At 45.1% G+C, this 23883-nt stretch overlaps 1 protein-coding gene across 1 annotated transcript in view; it reads left to right on the top strand.

Moving 5' to 3' along the window:
• Positions 1-20361: 20361 nt before the first annotated feature.
• Positions 20362-23883, top strand: part of LOC309551314 (cytochrome P450 2B11-like) — a gene marked incomplete at both ends in the record, with an annotated part of 28238 nt that continues 24716 nt past the window's right edge. The window contains one exon of the mRNA XM_082251849.1: positions 20362-20535. Coding sequence (XP_082107975.1) covers positions 20362-20535 — 174 coding nt within the window. The remainder of the gene's footprint in view (positions 20536-23883) is intronic.

Genomic DNA, 23883 nt, shown 5'->3' with positions numbered 1-23883 from the left:
TGCTAAGGGGAGCTAATACGCCTCAGGGATTAGGGATGTTAGGAAAAGACTGTGCACTTTGTTCTGTATGCTGGGAGATTTAAGTAATTTTTTTGAAACTTTCTCTTTGCCTGGTCTGAAACTACTAAAGAGGTTTATTGCAAGTAAATGGCCCACATAGTTTACAGTTAGGTCAGTTGAAGCACACTGGGGTATGAAGACAGCAGCACAAGAGTTAATGCAGTACAGAAAAACAGCAAGTGGTTACCTAGGGTAACAAAGGTTTCAAGTGCAGCCTGTCCTAAATGTGTGTACATGAGGCAGGTGGGATAATCTCTTGCAGGAGGAGTTGTTGTCGGCACTCTCTCCATGGGTGGTCCACCTTGGGAGCAGATCAGCATCGTAGAGTTCTCTACCTGTGCACAGGTACAAAAGAATAGGAGCTAAGTGAGTGCATGCATGGAGAATGCACTAGGCACACAGCTGGACCCCAGTCCGGTATTGGGAGTGAGGTAGCGAAGATACGCTCGGCAGGTGGAGTGGGCATCAGCTCAGTATGTCCCTCCTAAATGCAACAGTGACAGCAAAGGTGTACATCAACATGAAGAGAGTCAACTATTATTATTATTTATTATTATGCAGGATTTATATAGTGCCAATAGTTTGGGCAGCACTTTACATGAGGCACAGTACAGGTGTAAAATAATTCAAGGAGAAATTTGAGGGCCCTGCTAGTTAGAGCTTACAATCTAGGAGGGTCAAGTGATACAAAAGGTAATAACTGTGGGGAGTGAGCTGATGGATAAAATCAAAGTATCTAACAGTCAAATCAAATTACAGTTGATAGATGTGGGCAGGATAGGCTTTTCTGAAGAGGAGGGTTTTCATGGATCATCTAAAAGCAAACAGAGTTGAAGATAATTTAACAGATTGGGATAGGGAGTTCCATAGGATGGAAGAGGCTCTGGAAAAGTCCTGGAGGTGAGCATGGGAGGAGCTGACGAGGCAGCTAGAGAGCAGGAGGTCTTGGGAGGAACGAAGTGAATGATTAGATTGGTATTTTGAGACTAGGCAAGTGATGTAGCTGGAGGCTGAGTTGTGTATGGCTGTGTAAATTGTTGTTAGTATTTTGAATTTAATTTGTTGAGTGAGCGGAAGCCAATGGAGGTATTAGCAGAGAGAAATAGCAGACACTGAGCGGTTGGTAAGGTGGATGCGCCTGGCAGCAGCATTCATAATGGACTAAAGGGGGAATAGCCCATGTAAAGGTAAGCCAATGAGAAGAGAGTTTCAGTAGTCGACTAGGGGCTTTGTGGACTAGGGGCTTTGTGGTGTCATTGGTTAAGAAGAGGAGATTTTTCAGAGGTTGAGGTAGCAAGATTTGGACAGTTATTGGGGCCAAAAGGATAGTTCAGAGTGCAGGATTACACCTAGAACCTTGACATGCAGGGATGGGCTGATAGTTGTGCCATTGAACTTGACAGAGAGATCAGGGGAAGAGGCATGTGGGGGAGGAAAAATTATGAGCTCAGTTTTGGAACAATTGGGTTTGAGGAAGTGATGTGACATCCAGGCTGATATATCTGTCAGTAAATTAGTAATACATAATGAGACTGAAGGAGTGGGCTGAGGGGTAGAGAGATACATTTGGGTGTCGTCAGCATAGAAATTATATTGAAAGCGATGGGGGGCTATCAGCTGACCCAGGGAGGAGGGTAGATCGAGAATGGGAGAGGTCCAAGAACAGAACCTTGGGTTACCCAGACAGAGAAAGGAAGAGAGGAGGAGGAAGTAGAATTGTGAGTAAAGCTAAATGTGAGGTTGGATACGTAGGATGGGTACCTACGTCGTGGAGACCAAAGGTGTGGAGTTTTTTTCAGGAGGAGGGGTTGGTTAACTGTACTAAAGGCAGCAGAAAGGTCCAGGAGTAGAAGTACAGAAAGTGTACATTGGATTTAGCTGTTAGAAGATCGTTTGTGAATTTTAGATTTCTGTAGAGTGTTAAGGGCGAAATCCAGACTGAAGAGGATTGAGAAAGTTATTCTCAGTGATGTGGTCACTCAGTCAGTTATAGACCAAACATTCAAGGAGTTTGGATAAAAAGAAGAGCAAGGAGACGGGGCTTTAAGTTGTTAAGATTGGTGGGGCCCAGTGAGGGCTTTTTAACCACTTAAGCCCCGGAGGATTTGGCTGCTAAAGGACCAGGGGTTTTTTTGCGATTTTTTACTGCGTGACTTTAACGGACAATTGCGCGGTCGTGCGACGCTGTACCTAAACGAATTTGACGTCCTTTTTTTCCCACAAACAGAGCTTTCTTTTGGTGGTATTTGATCACCTGTGCGATTTTTTGATCACGCGCTATAAACAAAAAAAGAGCGTAAATTTTGCAAAAATAACAATATTTTTCACATTTTTTTATATGAAATTCCCCAAAAAAAAAAGTAAAAATCAAAATTTTTTAACATTTTTCGGCCAATTTGTTTTATGCTACCTATGTTTGGTAAAAAAAATCGCAAAAAGCGTATTTTGATTGGTTTGCGCAAAAGTTATCGCGTTTACTAACAAAGAGAAAGATTTTTGTCATTTTTGGTGTTTTTTTTTTAACGCGTAATGGCGGCGATCTGCGATTTTTTTTTCGGTACTGCGACATTGCGGCGGACAGATCGGACCCTTGACTGACATTTTTGACACTTTTGGGGTTACCAGTGACATTACTGCAGTAATCAGTGCTATACATATGCACTGTTACTGCAAAAATGACACTGGCAGGGAAGGGGTTAACTTTATTGGGAAGGGAGGGGTTAAGTGTGTCCTAGGGGCGTGCTTTCTACTGTGTAGGGACATTGCTATTGGTGTAAAAGCAAAGATCAACCGTTCTACATAGTAGAACGGTCAGATCTTTACTTTTACACAGGGAGAACTGACAGGCAGCTTGTTTACACAAGCTGCTCTGTCTTTCTCCCTTCACAGGAGCGATCGTAGTGTGGCCGGCGGACATCGAGTCCGCCGGTCACACGCACTGACTTGCCTGTGAACGAGCCGCGGCGGGCGCGCGCCTCGGCGGGCGCGCGCCCGCTCGCTATAGGCTCGCAAGTCAGTGACAGGCGAGTGACGTACCGATACGTCACTCTGCCTGGCCGGGGCTGACCGCCGCAGTATATAGTCGTGCGGCGGTCGGCAACCGGTTAAGTATGGCGGTGACTAGTGCATGTTTTAGATACTTGGGGAAGATGCTAGAAGAGAGAGAGAGGTAGAGATGTGAGTTAGAGAGTGTAGAATAGAGCAAGAGGGTGAACATAGCATTTGCAAGGGAACAGGGTCCGGGGGTAGGTGGTTAGTTGGAAGTTTAGCATCCTCATCTATAGTGGTGAGGTTGAATAAGCAAAGTAATGATTGTACCTGTGGATAAGGTATCTGTACAGTGGAGATTTATTCACAAATTGTATCAATCTTATGTTTGAAGTGATTGGTGATTTCCTGGGCAGTAAGTGAGTTAGTGGGTGGAGGCAGTGGAGGATGAAGTAGAGAGTTGACAATAGAGAAGAGTTGACGGGGAGGGGATGATAAGTTGTTAATGAGAGTGATAAAATAGGTCTGCTCGGCAGTGAGGAGGCAGGAATTGTATTTTTAGAGGTAGATTTATATTGTTTGAAATCTTTCTAAAACTTAAATGAAACAGTATTGGTGTTGCGCTGTTGTGAAGTCAATGTGATCAATAGTTAACGAAAAAAACTTTTGTGGATACTCAAATACATAAACAAAAAAATCACAATGATAGCAAATTATCCCAGTCAAACAAAAGGTATAATCAGTGCCAACAAACTATGCCACTAATATGTGCTAAAAACAATGTGGTGGCTAGTATCTAAAAGCTCATGTGATATAACATAATAGTGATAATAAAAATAGCAATCTTTTAAAAAAGTCCATGTATTAAATGTGTCGTGATTAAATAACAGTGCATCCCTTCACCATTAGAATATATTGTCTGATGTCTCTTCTTCCCAGTGATGTGACATCTATGTGCTCCTTAGCCTCTCCCCTTACTGCTGTAAGGTAACAGCATATGTAGGTATCTTTTGCAGTTGCTTAGTCTGCCCCCTCCTGCCTTTAGGGGTCCTCTTAAGATCTATCAGGCTGGTGGGTCTCTCTGGTAACTGTTATTTCCTCTGTTGTACTCCTGGTGGGCTCTTCCGATGTGCTCAGTTTTAGGGATGCTCGAACTTTTGAAAAGTTCGGTTCGACCAGAGCACCCGAATTTCCCGAAAGTTCGGTTTGGATTCCAGAACCCCATTGAAATCAACGGACCCGAACTTCGGGAATCAAAAAACACAATTTTGAAGCCCTAAAACCTAATAAATGCCCCAAAAAAGTGCCTAGGGTTCTGGGTCATGCCCCAGTGACTATGAATCAGGCAAAAAAAAGTTCTTAAAAATTGTCATTTTTGATAGAGAGCCAATTATTGAAAAAATTATTGAAAAAAAAATTTGATTTCTTTGAATTTTGTGTCTGGGGGGTCTAAAAAGTGTACCTGTGAAGTTCCAGCTCTGTAGCATTTCCAGAACCAGAAACAAAAACAGATTATTTTTCTTAGAATTTCAGTAGCGCAGGGATGGTGTTACCCTCCTTTAATAAAGTGCAAATAAATAAAGTGCATAAATTGCATAAATAATCCAAAACAGCCAACTAAGCAAGAACAGAGTCCTTCAAAAGTCTTTGTTCATGTAGTGCCAGAGCAATACACAGTGCCTTTAATGCAGGGTCATTGGTGTCAGTTATAGGAACCACCGTACAATATAACCACCACCCTATACTCCGGTCACCCTGACATGGCAGAGTGGGGTCACCCTGGCATGGCAGAGTCAGGTCACCCTAAACTCCAGTCACCCTGACATGGCAGAGTGGGGTCACCCTGGCATGGCAGAGCCAGGTCACCCTAAACTCCGGTCACCCTGACATGGCAGAGTGGGGTCACCATGTGCTTCCTGTAAGGGGGTGTGGTATTTAGCACAATAGCTGACTAGCAAGCACGTATACCTGCTGTAGATATATCAGCAGTGCAACGTGCTCACTAGACGGAACCCTGACACTTAAAAATATCCCTACAAAAACTAGATTATTGAATCTAACTATAGTGGTATATAGTACCCTAACTACACTGCATATCCCTTTCCTCACACTAAAAGAACAGCTCCATACAGCAGAAGATAATTGCAAAATGACACTGGAGCTTTACAAGCAATGCAGAAAACTTTGTAACAAAGCAGGAGAAACACAAATGCTTCCACTCTCTTCAAAAGCCTCTGTATTACAGTGCTAGAGGTTAGGCGGGGCTATGTTATATACTGGGGGGGCGTATTCACTCCTGATTGGCCTCTGGACCCCGAAGTCAGTCCAATCACATTCCTAGCAGACTTCTGCCCCGTCATTGGCTTTTACTGACTTTTCTGGGACAATCACAGGCTTTTAAAGCCCACTTCCTGTCCCATTGCATTTTGGGCGGTTATGGTGACCGAATTCCGAACTTTTACCGCAAAAAGTTTGGAATTCTGCCGAATTTCGAACACCCAATCTTCGGGTCGAACCGATGGTCGACCCCGAACCGTTCGATCATCCCTACTCAGTTTAATTAGAAGCGTAAAAGACACTCTCCATGGTGTAATAGCGTTTATAAAGGTTTAATAGATTTAATACTTTTAGGTTTAGGTTTAATAGTTTCTAAAACTTAGTCTTACACAACAGGCGCTCAAGAGCAAGGCTATGTTTTTTCAGACATCTAGTGTCATCTGTTTGCCAAGGTTGTCGGGGGCTAAATCTTTGTGTGGTGAGGGGGGACAGGGAGGATGACAGTGTAGTGTTGTGGACAGAAGTGGATAGGTTTGGGCAGGACAGGGGTGAGGTTTTGTCATAGAGGTGGTCAGTGGCAGTGCAGAGAAGAGAAGGGTTGAGAGGGAAAAGGTTATTACAGGTAACTGTTAGGTGGTTGGAGGGAGAGGAAGGGGAGGGGAGGGAGATAGTGAAATTAATAAGGTAGTGATCAGAGAGAGGGAAAGGATAGTTGGAGAGTTTACACAGAGTGCATAGGTGGGAGAAAACAAGGTCAAGGGTATTGCCGTCAGAGTGCATTGATTCATGTATCTATTGCTTCAGGTCAAAGGAGGAAGTTAGATTAAGAAGTTTGGAAGTAGCAGGAGTATTAGTATTATTGGGAATGTTAAAGTCACTGAGAATGATTGTGGGGAATTCAGAAGAAAGAAAGTAGGGTAGCAAGGCAGAGAAGTCATTAAGAAAGGCTAATATCGGTCCGGGGGGGGGGGGGGGGCGGTAGATCACAGCTATCCTTGGGGAACCTGGAGAGAAAAGACAACTGCAATGTGTCTCAAATGAGGAGAGTGACAGAGCGATGGGTGAGGTACAAAAATGTGCATTTATTATTTTTCTGAAAAGGTGAACTTATTCTTTAAAGCGGAGTTCCAGCCTCGGAAACCTTTTTTTCATAAAAATACCCCCGGAACAGTCAGGGCTAGTACATTTCATAATGGATAGCCTCTGAACCGCCCCTGGTTGCACTTAAATTTTAGAAGAAATACTTACCTTGAAAATGTCTTGTCCAGCGCTGCCATCTCAGGTGTGGGCAGCTGAAGCCAGAGCGTCCTCTTCGGTCCCAGAATGCCCTGCACTGGCCCTGCTCGTCACTTCCGTTGCGTCGAAGCTGTTTAGCAGGGAATGAGGCGCCTGCACCAGAACTAACTGGGAGTGATGACTTTCAGCTCCCAAGAGTCAATGCAAGCAGGAAGTGATGGCGCGGGCTGCGGCCGCAGAGGGAGGAAGTGGAAGAAAGGTAAGTATATTTTCTTCAATAACAAGGTAAGTAAAAAAAAAAAAAATATCCATTTGTTTTTCATTCAATTGGTTTTTATTAAATTTTAAACAAGGTAAGGAAAAGCTTACGAACAGTCAAAGTGTCCAACAGCCGGACAATGCAAAAACAAGACAAGATCGTAGTGTTCATACATTAGTAGGGACATTTGTCTAGTGCAAATAATCCTACACAGCAGTAGATCAACAAGGCATCAGTGTGACAAATAAACCACCACCCGAGGTAGCGAGATACAAATGCGTCCCACAACTGTGTCTGAGGTTAGATCATGATGAGACCTAGATTCGGACACCCCCGATGGGAGCAATAACTGTGTCCTCATCCAGGCCTCAGCTAAATACCTGGGAGCATTACCCGTATGAAGGTGATGTTCCACCGGTGGGCCTTGGTGAAAGGTGTGAACACCTAATCAGCAGTATTGGATAGATCGAGGAGCAAAAAGAAACAGTGTGAAGTATGGAGAAAGGGTTCAGGCAAGCAATTAGAAGAAAAGAAAGAGGGGGGAAATAAACTAAAAATAAACAGAAAAAGTACAAAAAAACACCAAACATATCACTGATAAGTCGTCATCAAGAAAACAGTAAGAACACGGGCTGCACCCTATTTAGGGTGTTTTCGGGAACCGTGCACACCAATCCGACCATACGTTCGAGAATCGTTTAAGAGAACCATTGCGAAAGGCAAAGAATTCCTCATAGGAGCAGTGTGTTTGCACTCTACTAATGACATCTGTAATATTAGGTGCCTCGAGAGACCTCCATTTAGATGTGATAGCTAGCCGAGCTGCTATTAGAATGTGGGTTATTATTGGTCTATGTTGCTTGGGGAAACTATCAATTCGAAAATTCAAGATCGCAAGATCTGCTTTAAGTAAGAAAATCAGACCTGTGACTTGGGCTATCAGTCTGGCCACTGCATTCCAAAAGCTACGGAGGCATTTGCATCCAAACATTATATGTAGTAAGGTGCCTGTGCCGTCGCAGCCTCTCCAGCACAAGTCAGATGTCTGAGCAGAGCAGCCATCAGAAATGTTGGGGCCCCTTATACAGCTTTAGGCCTGGGCCCCTCCAGGACTGACCACCAACATTCCGCAGGGCCCGCCCTCTGGCCGTCCCACCGAATCCGCCCACTGGCCATCCCACCGAGTCCTTCAGTGCACCCACTTCTAATTTAACACTCTTACAACCTAATATATGAAAATGAATCCAATCCAGCAAAGAGACATCCTCATATATTCACCAAAGAGACATCCCAATCCAGTAAAGAGACGGCCTCATATATTCAGCAAAGAGACATCCTAATCCAACAAAGAGGCAGCCTCATATTTTCAGCAAAGAAACATCCCTTTAGCTGCATCGGCTTACTCTGCAGCCTCCCTGCTTTAGAAATTGCTAGTTACTACAACAGCAACAACTAGGTCTCGTTGGTTGGGGCCCGGGCGGCCGGGCCCCTCGGAACGCTCGGGCCCCATACATGTGTATGGGCTGTCCCCCCCTGATGGCTGCCCTGTCGGCACTGGCCATGTTGGTGGAGTACTCAAAACAGCGCAACAAGGCACAAAGGTCTCGCATGGAGGCCCAGTAATTGGTGATGAAGTGGTGCTGTTCCGCAGAGCGACTCACGCGTGCGTGCTGCAGCTGAAACTGCACTATGGCCTGCTGCTGCTCGCACAGTCTTTCCAGCATGTGCAAGGTGGAGTTCCACCTTGTGGGCATGTCACATATGAGGCGGTGAGCGGGAAGGCCGAGGTTATGCTGCAGCGCTGATAGGCGAGCAGCAGCTGGGTGAGAACACCGAAAGTGCGCACAGACGGCCCGCACTTTCTGCAGCAGCTCTGACATATCACGGTAATTTTTAAGGAACCTCTGCACCACCAAATTCAGCACATGCGCCAGGCAAGGGATGTGCGTCAAACCGGCTAGGCCCAGAGCTGCTATGAGATTTCACCCGTTATCGCACACCACCAGGCCGGGCTTGAGGATCGCTGGCAGCAACCACTCATCGGTCTGCTGTTTCATGCTCCTCCACATCTCCTGCGCGGTGTGTGGTTTTTCCCCCAAACAGGCAAGTTTTAAAACTGCCTGCTGTCGTTTACCCCTGGCTGTGCTGAAGTTGGTGGTGAAGGTGTTACGCTGGCCGGATGAGGAGGCGGTAGAAGATGAGGAAGCGTAGTAGGACGAGTTAGGAACAGGAGGCAAACTGAAGCGCCCTGCAATCCTCGGTGGTGGAAGGACATGCACCAAATTGCTATCCGCCTAAGGCCCAGCCGCCACTGCATTTACCCAGTGTGCCGTTAGGGAGATATAACGCCCCTGACCGTGCTTACTGGTCCACGTATCGGTAGTTAGGTGGACCTTGCCACAGATGGCGTTGCGCAGTGCACACCTGATTTTTTCCCCCACTTGGTTGTGCGGGGAAGGGATGACTTGCCTGGAAAAGTAGTGGCGGCTGGGCACGACGTACTGTGGGACAGCCACCGACATAAGGCTTTTAAAACTGTGAGTCTCCACCAGACGGAATGACAGCATTTCAAAGGCCAAGAATTTTTAAATGCTGGCATTCAGGGCCAGGGATCGCGGGTGGGTAGGGGGGTACTTCCTCTTCCTCTGAAGTGTTTGGGAGATGGAAAGCTGAACGCTTCCACGGGACATTGTGGAGATGGTTGGTGACCCAGGTGGTGGTGTTGCTGACAGATCCTCTGTTTGCGGGGTGGCAAGTGCCGGTATCACTACAGAGGTGGATGAAGAGGCCGAGACTGCAGCAGAAGAGGAAGCAGGAGGAGCCAGAGACCTTTCTTGGTTTTGGTGGAATGTCTACTCCACTGCAGCTCGTGCTTTGCACTTAGATGTCTGATCATGCAGGTTGTGCTCAGGTTGAGAAGGTTTATGCTTCGCTTCAGGCTCTGATTGCATAGCGTGCAAACCACTCGTGTCCTGTCATCAGCACATTGTCTGAAGAACTTCCACGCTAGAGAACTCCTTTGACCTGACTTTGGTGCGCTCAGTCCCTTGCTGCATTGGGCAGTAGCAGGCGTAGTGTCTAGGGCACGGCCACTCCGCTTCTGCACCCTGCTCCCTCTTCTGCTGTGCTGGTGGCTCTGTGCGACCACCGCCTCTTCCTCCAAACTACTCAGGTCACCTGCATGACCTTCATTCCATGTGGGGTCGAGGACCTCATCGTCCCTCCACATCATTTTCCACCCAGTCTTCGCCCCTGCCATCCTTGTCGGTCTCCACAATTCTGAGTGCCGCAGCAGTTGGCACCTGCGGTTCATCATCATCTGAGACATGCTGCGATGGTCCTTCCATGTACTCATCTTGAGAAATAAGTGGTTGGGCATCGCTGCACTCAATCTCTTCCACTTCTGGGGCAGGGCTAGGTGGATTGCCCTGGAAAACCATGCTGACAGAGTCATAAAAAGAAGAAGAGACTGCTGCATGACTTGGGGCTCAGACTACTTGCCTGATTTGCAAGGGGGTGAGGTGAAAGACGGTTGGACATCGGCTGCAGGTGCCAACTCTGACCTTTCTGCAGTAGACTGGGTGGGAGACAATGTGAAGGAACTGGAGTCACTGTCAGCAACCCAATCTACTATCGCCTGTACTTGTTCTTGCCCCAACACTTGTAGAGGCGCATGATGCCCTACCAAATACTGCTGCAGGTTCAGTTGCCTACTCACACTTAAGAAAGGTGTTTCACTTGTGCGTGTAGCTGGCACAGATCGACCACGTCCTCTCCTTGCAACAGGAGCTCTACCAGCAGCACCACGACCCAGGCCACTGCCCTATTTGACGTTCTCCTCATATTTCTGTAATTTATGATCTTGCCCTAGAAAGGTGTTTATTGACTAGCGGAACAAAACAACAACAGTATCCCATGGGTGTATCTCACAGTCAAATATGCAAACTATGCCGCAATTAAATTTTTTTCACCCCAAAATGGTGTATATTGAATAGCGGAATAGAAAAATAGTATATAAAACGGTGTATCTCACACGTACAAACACAGACTAGACCCCGATTACAATTTTTTGTACCCTAAAGGGAGAATGAGGAAGAGGAGTAGGAGGAGTTCGGAACAGGAGGCAAACTGAAGCGCCCTGCAATCCTTGGCGGTGGAAGGAGATGCACCAAACTAATTCAAAAGGTGTATCTCACACGTACTGATACAGACAATGCTGCAATTTACTTTTTTTCACCCCCAAAAGGGTGTATATTTAATAGCGGAATAGAAAAAAGTATATAAAACGGTGTATCTCACATGTACAAAAACAGACTAGGCCCCGATTACAATTTTTTGTACCCTAAAGGGAGGATGAGGAAGAGGAGTAGGAGGAGTTCGGAACAGGAGGCAAACTGAAGCGCCCTGCAATCCTCGGCGGTGGAAGGAGATGCGCCAAACAAATTTAAAAGGTGTATCTCACACGTACCGATACAGACTATGCCGCAATTTAATTTTTTTCACCCCAAAAGGGTGTATAGTGAATAGCGGAATAGAAAAAATTATATAAAACGGTGTATCTCACACGTACAAACACAGACTAGGCCCCGATTACAATTTTTTGTACCCTAAAGGGAGGATGAGGAGTAGGAGGAGTTCGGAAAATGAGGCAAACTGAAGCGCCCTGCTATCCTCGGCGGTGGAAGGAGATGTGCCAAACAAATTTAAAAGGTGTATCTCACACGTACCGATACAGACTATGCCGCAATTAATTTTTTTTCACCCCAAAAGGGTGTATATTGAATAGCGGAATAGAAAAAAGTATATGAAAAGGCGTATCTCACACGTACCGATACAGACTATGCCACAATTTAATTTTCTTCACCCCAAAAGGGTGTATACTGAATAGCGGAATAGAAAAAAGTATATAAAACGGTGTATCTCACACGTACAAACACAGACTAGGCCCGAATACAATTTTTTGTACCCTAAAGGGAGGATGAGGAAGAGGAGTAGGAGGAGTTCGGAACAGGAGGCAAACTGAAGCGCCCTGCAATCCTCGGCGGTGGAAGGAGATGTGCCAAACAAATTTAAAAGGTGTATCTCACACGTACCGATACAGACTATGCCGCAATAAATTTTTTTTCACCCCAAAAGGGTGTATATTGAATAGCGGAATAGAAAAAAGTATATGAAAAGGTGTATCTCACTCGTACTGATACAGACTGTGCCACAATTTAATTTTTTTCACCCTAAAAGGGTGTATATTGAATAACGGAATAGAAAAAAGTATATAAAACGGTGTATCTCACACGTACAAAAACAGACTAGGCCCCGATTACAATTTTTTGTACCCTAAAGGGAGGATGAGGAAGAGGAGTAGGAGGAGTTCGGAACAGGAGGCAAACTGAAGCGCCCTGCAATCCTCGGCGGTGGAAGGAGATGCGCCAAACAAATTTAAAAGGGGTATCTCACACGTACCGATACAGACTATGCCGCAATTTAATTTTTTTCACCCCAAAAGGGTGTATATTGAATAGCAGAATAGAAAAAAGTATATAAAATGGTGTATCTCACACGTACAAACACAGACTAGGCCCCGATTACAATTTTTTGTACCCTAAAGGGAGGATGAGGAGTAGGAGGAGTTCGGAAAAGGAGGCAAACTGAAGCGCCCTGCAATCCTCGGCGGTGGAAGGAGATGTGCCAAACAAATTTAAAAGGTGTATCTCACACGTACCGATACAGACTATGCCGCAATTAATTTTTTTTCACCCCAAAAGGGTGTATATTGAATAGCGGAATAGAAAAAAGTATATGAAAAGGCGTATCTCACACGTACCGATACAGACTATGCCACAATTTAATTTTCTTCACCCCAAAAGGGTGTATACTGAATAGCGGAATAGAAAAAAGTATATAAAACGGTGTATCTCACACGTACAAACACAGACTAGGCCCGAATACAATTTTTTGTACCCAAAAGGGAGGATGAGGAAGAGGAGTAGGAGGAGTTCGGAACAGGAGGCAAACTGAAGCGCCCTGCAATCCTCGGCGGTGGAAGGAGATGTGCCAAACAAATTTAAAAGGTGTATCTCACACGTACCGATACAGACTATGCCGCAATTAATTTTTTTTCACCCCAAAAGGGTGTATATTGAATAGCGGAATAGAAAAAAGTATATGAAAAGGTGTATCTCACACGTACTGATACAGACTGTGCCACAATTTAATTTTTTTCACCCTAAAAGGGTGTATATTGAATAACGGAATAGAAAAAAGTATATAAAACGTTGTATCTCACACGTACAAACACAGACTAGGCCCCGAATACAATTTTTTGTACCCTAAAGGGAGGATGAGGAAGAGGAGTAGGAGGAGTTCGGAACAGGAGGCAAACTGAAGCGCCCTGCAATCCTCGGCGGTGTAAGGAGATGCGCCAAACAAATTTAAAAGGTGTATCTCACACGTACCGATACATGCAATGCCGCAATTTAATTTTTTTCACCCCAAAAGGGTGTATATTGAATAGCGGAATAGAAAAAAGTATATAAAAAGGTGTATCTCACACATACCGATACAGACTATGCCGCAATTTAATTTTTTTCACCCCAAAAGGGTGTATATTGAATAGCGGAATAGAAAAAAGTATATAAAACGGTGTATCTCACACGTACAAACACAAACTAGGCCCCAATTACAATTTTTTGTACCCTAAAGGGAGGATGAGGAAGAGGAGTAGGAGGAGTTTGGAACAGGAGGCAAACTGAAGCGCCCTGCAATCCTCGGCGGTGGAAGGAGTTGCGCCAAACAAATTTAAAAGGTGCATCTCACACGTACCGATACAGACTATGCCGCAATTTAATTTTTTTCACCCCAAAAGGGTGTATATTGAATAGCGGAATAGAAAAAAATTATACTAAAAGGTGTATCTCGAACGTACCAATACAGACTATGCCGCAATTTAATTTTTTTCACCCCAAAAGGGTGTATATTGAATAGCGGAATAGAAAAAAGTATATAAAATTGGTGATTTTTCAATAGCACATGTGAACACAGCAGTGTCCTATGTTTTATGTCACGGTCAGTAGCAGGCTATGAAGGGAAAAAAAAAATTCCCCTTTAAATTTGTAAATTTAAGCCCTCAGTGGGCTCAAGTGAGGGCAAAAAGATTGTTCACTGCACCACCCCCCACACAGCTAAATCGATGTAGATCGCTAACGGACGATTGTTCTGTCCTGTGTCTCCTAATCTCTCCCTGCCTACTTTCTCCAGCTTGTCCCTAAAATGCTTTTCTATCTTTCCCTGCCTACACTCCGAGCTGTCCCTACATTCTTTTCAGCCACAATGTTTTTTTTTTCCTGTCTCTGTCCCTAATCAGCACCAGCCAGCACCGTTGTGTGTGCTCTCTCCCTACACTAGAACAGATTGCCTGTTGAAACCGCGCCATTAAAAGTGCGCCATTGCATACGAAACAGGAAATAAAATTACCAAACACAGATTTTAAACCCAAATATGCAGTAAAGTTTTCGGATCCGTGTCCGGGTAGCAAAAATCCAATTATCCGGTATGGACCCGAATAATACAGTCCGGGTTCGCTCAACCCTACCCGCAATGCAATCAGGATTTGTAATCTAATTACTATATGAAAGTCTATGAAAAAACCAAGGATCCCTTTTAGATCGAATAATTCCTTTCTGTTGTTTAGTGTATCAATTTTTTTTTCCAAATTTAAATTTCATCAATCCAAGCAATAATTTATGGAAATGGAATTATAGTAGTTTTCCAGTGAAGGGCTATTGCCGAGAGTGTTGCTACTTTCCCTCTAAATTATAAGTTATTCTTCCTTGATCTGTCTTCAAGGTCTGCAATTTTGTTCTTTAGCCACTGAATGTCAGTAGTGTACTATTCAAAACCATCCACTAAGTCATTGTGTGCTTTAACAATGTCTCCCAGTTTTCTTTCAATGATATCAACTCTCTCCTCTACCTGGTCAATGTGTACTTGCAACTTGGATAAAATCTTACCAAGCTCAGCCTGTAGATCTCTTTTTAATGAAAGGCACATCTCTTTTATGGTATTCTCTGAGACTACTGAGGTTGGTCTGAGGCAGGGAATTGATCCAAGGAGTGGACAGCAATGGAGTGTGACTGTAGAAGCAAACTACTTCTTACTTACTGGCCCTTTGGAGAGAAGTGATGCAGCAGAGGACATGGCTGGCCTTTTCTGGGAGACCTTATCTTCTTTTTGAGGTAGAGGTGTGAGGTTCTGAGGGCTTTGAGGAGTGGAATGTCCTGTGTTGTGAAGGAGGAGGGGGTATGCACCATTCTGTCCTCCTCTTCTCCAACCCGGTCCCCTGACTTGCCTGCTCTGGGGAAAAAATCTGCCGTCTAAGGCATCCCTAGGAGCTGCGGAATGTGTGCTGACAGGTCCTGGACAATTTAGTGCAGAGGCGCTGCTGTGATGAGCTGATCTCCACCGGAGCTTCTGTATTACGCGACCATACACACTTGTGGCCGGTGTTCTGCCGAAAAACTGCAACTCGCTAAAATCTCCAACCACATTTTGTTAGAGACCTTGCACTCCTCTACCTTCCATTTGAGGATGCCCCACAGAAGCTCAATAGGGTTTAGGTCTGGAGAAATGCTTGACCAGTCCATCACCTTTACCCTCAGTTTCTTTAGTAAGGCAGTGCCGCTCTGGGCACTCAGCTGCTCTGGGCACGATAAGGGATCCCTCATAATCTGGACATTCTAAGGGGGTCACTCCTAATCTGGGCACTCTTAGGAGATCACTTTTGCTCTAGACAGTCTAAGAGGGCACTCCTGCTCTGGGCACTCTAAGGGAGAACTCCTGCTCTGGGCACTGTAAGGGAGCACTCCTGCTCTGGGCACTGTAAGGGAGCACTTCTGATATGCACTGTATACTGCTCACTGCCTCTCTCCCCCACTGTATGCATTGTACAGGGGGAAAACACTTGTCACCATTGTACAGGGGGCACACTGACAAGGTATTGTGGTACTCATTCCTGACCCCACACATTACATGCTATATAGTGCTGACCACTACACTATATACAGTATGCTCTGCTGTATATTTCACAATGAAGGGGACACACTGACTGCTATATTTCTGGAGGTTATTTATAATAGAATATTGGAAGTTAATTATTGTGTAGTCCTGGTGGTTAAAAATGCACATTCCAGGGGGTTTATTACTGTGCTGTGGTTCCCTATTGTGCCATGCTGGGATTTATTGTTGTGCCGTACTAAGGGCTAATTAGTGTGTAATATTGGAGGTTTATTATTGTGCCATGCTTGTGGAGCATTGCTATGCCATGCTTTCGATTCATTATTGTGCCATGATGGGATTTAATTTTTGTGCCATGCTAAGGGGTTAATTATTGTGCAATATTGGAGGTTTATTATCATGCCATGCTTGTGGTTCAGTTTTGTGCTGCACTGGGGGTTTATTTTTGTTTTGTGTCAGGGGTTAATAGTTATACTGTGCTGGGTGTTATGCCTGGACATGTACTTGGGATTATCATTGCTGGCCCTTATGCTTGCTGGGGGTTATTGCTGACCCTGACACTTGCTAACCTCCTATCGTTGCTGGTCTGATTTGGGCTTGTTTTATTCCAAAAACCAATTCTGTGTGCCCCAAGGCCCTATTTTGTCTATATAAAGGGGATTGACTTTCAGTCAGTTTTGGCCATACCCTTAAGAGCCTTAGCATTAGCTCACCCACCTATTCTACCAGCACCCACATAGCACCCCTCCAATAAAACTGCCTGGTTAACTTTATTGGGCGGTGACCGGGGGTGTCTTCAGGCAAGGTTGTATGCATTGCAGAATAATGCAGCAAGTCTTTATGTTTATGCAACACACTGCACTCCAAGGAAAGGCAGCATTATGTTGTGAGAAGAGCACAAAGAAAACAATTGTTCATTGTGTGTCCTGATGCTGAGACCAAGTAGATCTCTGTAGATCAATACAGCTTTACTAAACTGGTATGAATGAGCCCTCATTTTAACCAATAAGCCATTATTTTTTACTGTCAACCTCTCACTAACTTTTGAACAAAGCTAATACCTTTGTACATGAGAGCAAATTCTGCAGAATGCTAAATTCCTCAGCCAGTGTCGTATTATAACAACTTTTCTCATTGCTGGGCGGAGACTGGGAGAAGTTCGCATTCTGCCAGGCCTGCTAAAGGGGAATGTCAGAAAAGACTGCCACAACAGAGTATAAATAGAAAGTATTCTCTGCAGAGACGCAGAAAAGAGAAAAACCGGATCAGCATACAGCATAGAATTGTGAGTAAAGGGGAAGTGTTTACCTAGACTAAATGTTTAGTTTTAAACTCCTTTTATATTAAAGTAAAACTGTGAGAATAGTAATATTGTAGCTGTTGTTATTGTTTAATCTTATTTTTATTATCAGGCTGTTATATTTATCTTGTCCAAGTAAATTATTGACCTACAACTATAATCTTGTACAAAAGGTCAGACTTTTCAGATTTTACTATCTACATATTGGTCTAAGGTAATTGACTCTCTAAGTCCCTGGTTTCCAACACACAGCCCACCAGCTCTTTGTGCGTATTCCAGCATGTCCTAGATCAGGTCCACCACTTGTTGAGCATCTTTCAGACTGGCAGCAGGGTGCCGGGCAGAGGCGTAACTAGAACCTTCAGGGCCCTGGTGCAAAAAAACATTAACGGCCCCCTTGACCCCTGGGGCAACCCAGCCCCATGCATAACCCCCGTACACCTGGATAGAACGGGCGGCGGGTGAGGCATATAGAGGAACTGATCCCCTATATTTTCTTCCTGCAGCGGACGGAAGGGGGATTGGTTCCTCTGCCCCTCCTATCTAGGTGTACAGGGGTGAGGCATGGGCCCCCTGGAGCATGTGGTTCGAATGAGTCGCAGCAGTGGTGGTAGTGATGGGGGGGATTCAATGGGATGAGTGGCAGCGGTGATGGGGGGGGGAATGGAGTAAGTGGCAGCGATAAAGGGATGGCATGAGTGGCAGTGGTGGGGGGGGGGGTGGGATCAGTGGCAACAGTAGTGGTGGGGTAGATGGAATGGGATGAGTGGCAGTGGTGGTGGTAGTAGTGATGGGGGGGATGGGATGGGATGAGTGGCAGTGGTGGGGGGATAGGATGGGATGAGTGGCAGAGGTGATAGTGGGATGGAATCAGTGGCAGGGTTGGTGGTGGGACAGGATCAGTGGCAGCGGTGGTGGGATGGGATGAGTGGTGGTGGTAGTGGTAGGGGATGGGATGAGTGGCAATGATGGTGGGGAGGATAGGAACAGTGGCAGCGGTAGTGGAAGGGATTGGGTCAGTGGCAGCGGTGGTGGGATGGGATCAGTGGCAGCGTTGGTGGTGGGATGGAATCAGTGGCAGTGGTAGTGGGATGGGATCAGTGGCAGTGGTGGGATGGGATCAGTGGCAGCGGTGGTGGGATGGAATCAGTGGCAAGGGTAGTGTTGGGATGGCATGAGTGGCAGGGGTGGTGGGATAGGATCAGTGGCGGTAGTGGTGGGGGATGGTGGGATCATTGGCAGTGGTGGTTGGGGGGAATGAGATCAGTGGCAGCAGTGGTGGGGGAGAAGGAGACCAGTGGCAGCAGTGGTGGGGGGAATGAGAATAGTGGCAGCAGTGGTGGTGGGGATGAGATCAGTGGCAGCGGCTGTGGTGGGATGGGATGAGTAGCAGTGGTGTTGCTAATGGGAGTTGGATTAGTGACAGCAGTGGTGATGAGGGGGGGTGGGATTAGTGACAGCAGTGGTGGTGAGGGAGATGGAAGAGCTTCTCCCCCTTAACTCAATTGGTGTCAGCTGGCCAGCCTACACGGCTTCTCTCTCTGCCTGGAGAGGATAGGCGGGGCTTCACTTCTGAGACTCCAGTGCTCAGCTCCGCCTTCACTCAGTGGCCGGCCACACCCCCAAATCTGCTGAATGAATGAATGAACAGACGAACGGACTGACGTGCTGGCAGCCAGGCCGGGCCCCCCACAGTGGCGGAACTAAAGGGCCCAGTCGCAATGGTGACTGCTGTGACTCTGGTAGTTCCGCCACTGGTGTCGGGTGCTGGGACACTGACACTCTCTCTATTACAGAACCAGTAACTGATATGAAGTTGGTATAGCACTACCCTGTAGCAGTTGCAGATATCAGGGTTCCCTATTGCTGCATAGCCAGTCACACAGGATTTCCTTCTTGCATCCAGACACAGAAATCAGTCCTTTAGCTTGTTTTTTTGTTTTTATTAAGGGGATAATAACTTGGATGGGGTTAGGAATTATGGGTTGCCTAACTTGAAAAATGTCCAACAAACAGAAGCAGGAACAACTTCCTCCCTATTTACAGCTTCTTCTTCTTCTTCCTCCTGCACTTCCATTTCACCAGCCCACCTGGCTGCTTCCTCTTTCCAGTCTACCTGACTGACACACACTGGAGATTTCCCAGGGCGGGTTAGATAAAGACTTGGCACACTGCGGTCTTCAAGAGAGACCTGCTACAGATGGCAGTCTTTCCCCATGTCTGTCCCATGCTGATCTACGCACTCTCTCTTTGATCCTGCTGCCTTATTCAAAAGTTTTCCTCCAACTGCCTCCTGTGGTAGGATCTTGCCCGGCCAGCCTCCTGAGCACAAGGCCGAGGTACCCCCCCACAGTGGTCCATCAAGGGCAACCGACAGACTCCCTTCAGCACTGCTTCTCCATCTTCCACCCAGCCCCCTGGCTGGCATGGCTCATGTCTATTTAAGGGCTTCTTAGTTCCCTGCCAGGCCCACTTCCTGGGGATTGGCTAAGGGCCCATAAATATTTAAGGCAACCTCTCCTAACTTCTGCCCACTAACTTCTAAAATATTCTCCAACATTCTAGAACTGGGGGGGAGGGGGCACCAGAGAGCTGCCAGGATAAATCATCCAGCCCTAACCTCTATTATCCCTGACCCAGAATCAGATTTTTCTCTGCATCCCTTTCTGGCTTTCTCCTAATATTTTCCTCACATGTTCTTATGCCTGGGTCTTTTGACCCAGCCAGTAGTGTAAGCCAACAGCCTTACCTGTTAGGCCAAATTGTTCACTATATAGTCATGCATGCACCCACCTTTTTCAACAATTCCTGCTTAAAGGCGTAAGTGATTTTCATTTACATATATATGTGACTGTACAAGGGCCCTTTTGTGGGTGACTCTTGCATTGTACTTCTTTATATTTTCAATAGAATTAATTGTACCAGAAAAACCTTATCAGTGTATTTTTTGTTGTCTATGTCTTCTTGGGGAGATTTTTCTGCCTCTTCTACTCCAGAGGTGCAACAGAAAGTGACAGGAGATCTCTACAATTTAGGAGAATTCTTCTGTTAGATAGATGTGACTGGATTGGGTGCCTTCATTGGAGGATTACTGTGTTCACCAGGACAAACAAAAAGTGCACATCTAAACATGAATACAGACAGCAGTAAAAATGTCAGAGGTTCTAGTTCTTCTGTTTACTATTTGATGTTTTTTTTCCTTTCCTTAGATATCATTGACAATCTGTTCTCCATGGATCTTATCACAATCCTTTTATCCCTCGTGGTCATCCTCTTTATAGCCAATGTTTACAACAATCAGAAGAAACAAAAGTATACAAATTTTCCTCCAGGGCCCAAACCTTTACCCATCATTGGAAATCTGCATATGATTGACATGAAACAACCTTACAAAACATTTGTGGAGGTAATAGAGCCATCTTGCCAAACTCACAGATGCCATGTTACTATCAAGACCAACTTTGATATAAGGTTTTTAAAGATAGGTATCAAGATGGAGCATTTGGTTTGCAGTCCTCTCCACCTGCTGTGCATGTCTTACAGTGATAAATATAGACATCATAGAGCTTCTGGTTAAATATTCTGGGCATCGTTTTGTGTTTGTTGCTTCTTATATCTGTAAGGTCACTTGCCATAGTACCACATGGCCAATCTATCCAGGAACTCACAGGGACCCTAACAGACCTGCAGTACCTGCAAGCTCTATCTAGGAACAGTTGCAAATTTAGCCTCATGTTTTCCACCAAATCCCAACATTTAGTTCTATTTTGTTTCCTTTTGAGCCTTAGACACGTCATTAATAACTATGGTACCACGTGTTAAATATAGTGCCTTGAAAAAGTATTCATACCTCTTGAAATTTTCCACATTTTGTCATGTTACAACCAAAAAAGTAAATGTATTTTATTGGGATTTTATGTGATAGACCAACACAAATTGCCACATAATTGTGAAGTGGAATGAAAATGATAAATGGTTTTAAAAATGTTTTACAAATAAATATCTGAAAAGTGTGGCATGCATTTGTATTCAGCCCCCTTTACTTTGATACCCCTAACTAAAATCTAGTGGAACCAATTGCCTTCAGAAGTCACCTAATTAGTAAATAGTCCACCTGTGTGTAATTTAATCTCAGTATAAATGCAGCTGTTCTGTGAAGCACTTAAAGGTTTGTTAGAGAACCTTAGTGAACATACAGCATTGTGAAGGCCAAGGAACACACCAGGCAGGTCAAGAATAAAGTTGTGGAGAAGTTTAAAGCAGGCTTAAGGCCTGTACACACGAGTCTAAATTCGGCCAGGAATTTTTCGTCTGACGACCGATCTGCCGATTTTCGGCTTGTTAGTATGATGCTTCCGACAACCGACTCCGACTTTTCGGCCGAAGAAAATCTGGTGTGCGGACTATAAAATTTTTGTTGGCCGTCAACACAACGGCCGATTTTCGTGCAGTCAGTACAGATTTCGACAGGGAAAAATCTGATGAGCAAGACTGGGCATGCTCAGAGAGGAAAGAACACAAAGAAAGCAAACCAACACATGACATCACTTCTGAAGTAGAATTTTGTTGGGCGGGAAAATTCGTGTGCAGTCTAGGCACATTCCAACCAACAAAACACCACTCTGGACAAAAGATGGACGTCCGGTCAGTGGAAATTCGTTGCGTGTGTACTAGGCTTTAGGTTTTAAAAAAATATCCCAAGCTTTGAAAATCTCACTGTTAAATCCATCATCAAAAAATTGAAAGAGTATGGCACAACTGCAAACCTACCAAGACATGTCCACCCACCTAAACTGACAGGCTGGGCAAGAAGAGCATTATTTAAAGAAGCAGCCAAGAGGCCCATGGTAACTCTGGAGGAGCTGCAGAGATCCACAGCTCAGGTGGAAGAATCTGTCCACGGGACAACTATTAGTCGTGCACTCCACAAACTGGCCTTTGTGGAAGAGTGGCAAGAAGAAAGCCATTGTTGAAAGAAAGTCATAAAAAGTCCAATTTTCAGTTTGCGAGAAGCCATGTGGGGGACACAGCAAACGTGTGGAAGAAGGTGCTCTGGTCAGATAAGACCAAAATTAAACTTTTTGGCCTAAAAGCAAAACACCATGTGTGGCGGAAAACTAACACTACACATCACCCTGAACACACCATCCCCACTGTGAAACATGGTGGTGGCAGCATCATATTGTGGGGAAGCTTTTCTTCAGCAGGGACAGGGAAGCTGGTCAGAGTTGATAGGAAGGTGAATGGAGCCAAATACAGGACAATCTTAGAAGAAAACCTGTTAGAGTCTACAGAAGACTTGAGACTGGGGTGGAGGTTCACCTTCCAGCAGGACAACGGCCCTAAACATACAGCCAGAGCTACAATGGAATGGTTTGTATCAAAGCATATTCATGTGTTAGAATGGCCCAGTCACAGTCCAGACCTAAATGCAATTAAGAATCCATGGCAAGACTTTGAAAATTGCTGTTTACAGACGCTCTCCAACCAATCTGACAGAGCTTGATCTATTTTGAAAAAAAAGAATGGGCAAAAATGTCACTCTCTAGATGTGCAAAGTCGGTAGAGACATCCCCAAAAAGATGTGCAGCTGTAATTGCAGCGAAAGGCGGTTCTACAAAGTATTGACTCAGGGGGGCTGATTACAAATGCACACCACACTTTTTAGATATTTATTTGTAAAACATTTTGAAAACCATTTATCATTCTTCCACTTCACAATTATGTGCCACTTTGTGTTGGTCTATCACATAAAATCCTAATAAAATACATTTACGTTTTTGGTTGTAATATGACAAAATGTGGAAAATTTAAAGGGGTATGAATACTTTTTCAAGACACTGTATTTTCAGCTGAAATTGCCTTACCAAGTTTGATATTGGACAATTATTGATGGCCTGTCTTTGTACAGAGCATCCCAGGCTATTTAGGCATATCTAATCATCTTCCTAGTGTACACCAAATTCAGTTAGTATCCATATAGGAGGACTAAATAGTGGGTATTGATCTAAAACACAGCAAAAGCAAAGAGATCACCTGTGTGGTATCACATCTAGAAAAACATGTACTCCGTGGAAGAGGTCAAGAATCAGCCATCTAAAGCTATAGAAGACTGAAGCAATTTTGATTTTATGCTGTCTGACCCTGCAGGGTCCGAGTCTGGAGGTAAGAGGCTGATAATGCTTTAATTACAGGAATATAGGAGCACTATGATCATCATATGCATGGATATTAGTACCCTGTTTGCACCTTGGTGAACTCCTCTTTCACCTGACTGCAACTTGTATTGATTGAATTCTGCTCTCCTCATTTGGCTTTAGGCCCCTTTCACACAGGTAGTCCGTTCTGTCAGTTTTTTTGGCGAATCTGAACGGACGCCCCATGCATCTCTATGGGGCATCAAATGTCAGCGAAGACGACATCCGATCCGTCAAAACCGGACGGATGGAAACCCTATTTTCCATCCGCCTGGCGGATCGGATCGGATGAGAATGGACAGACGGTCGGTTCCCATCCGATTCCCCCATAGAGATGCATGGGGACCTGACAGCTGTGTCTCCACGCACAGCATGGAGACACAGCTGTCATCCGCCTGCTCAGTGGGGGATCAGCGGATCGATCCCCCGCTGAGAAAAATGGAGTCCGCCTGACGGACTCCGTGTGTGAAAGGGGCCTTATGGACTGGTTCTAATCAATTTCTATGGTATTCCATCTAGCAAGCTGAGGTCTCTGACTGCAACCTGTACTGATTGAA

The sequence above is a fragment of the Pelophylax lessonae genome (assembly GCF_965119305.1).
Source record: "Pelophylax lessonae genome assembly, chromosome: 3".
Classification (NCBI taxonomy): domain Eukaryota; kingdom Metazoa; phylum Chordata; class Amphibia; order Anura; family Ranidae; genus Pelophylax; species Pelophylax lessonae.
The sequence above is the reverse complement of the archived record's forward strand: the minus strand, read 5'-3'. Positions and strand labels throughout refer to the sequence as shown.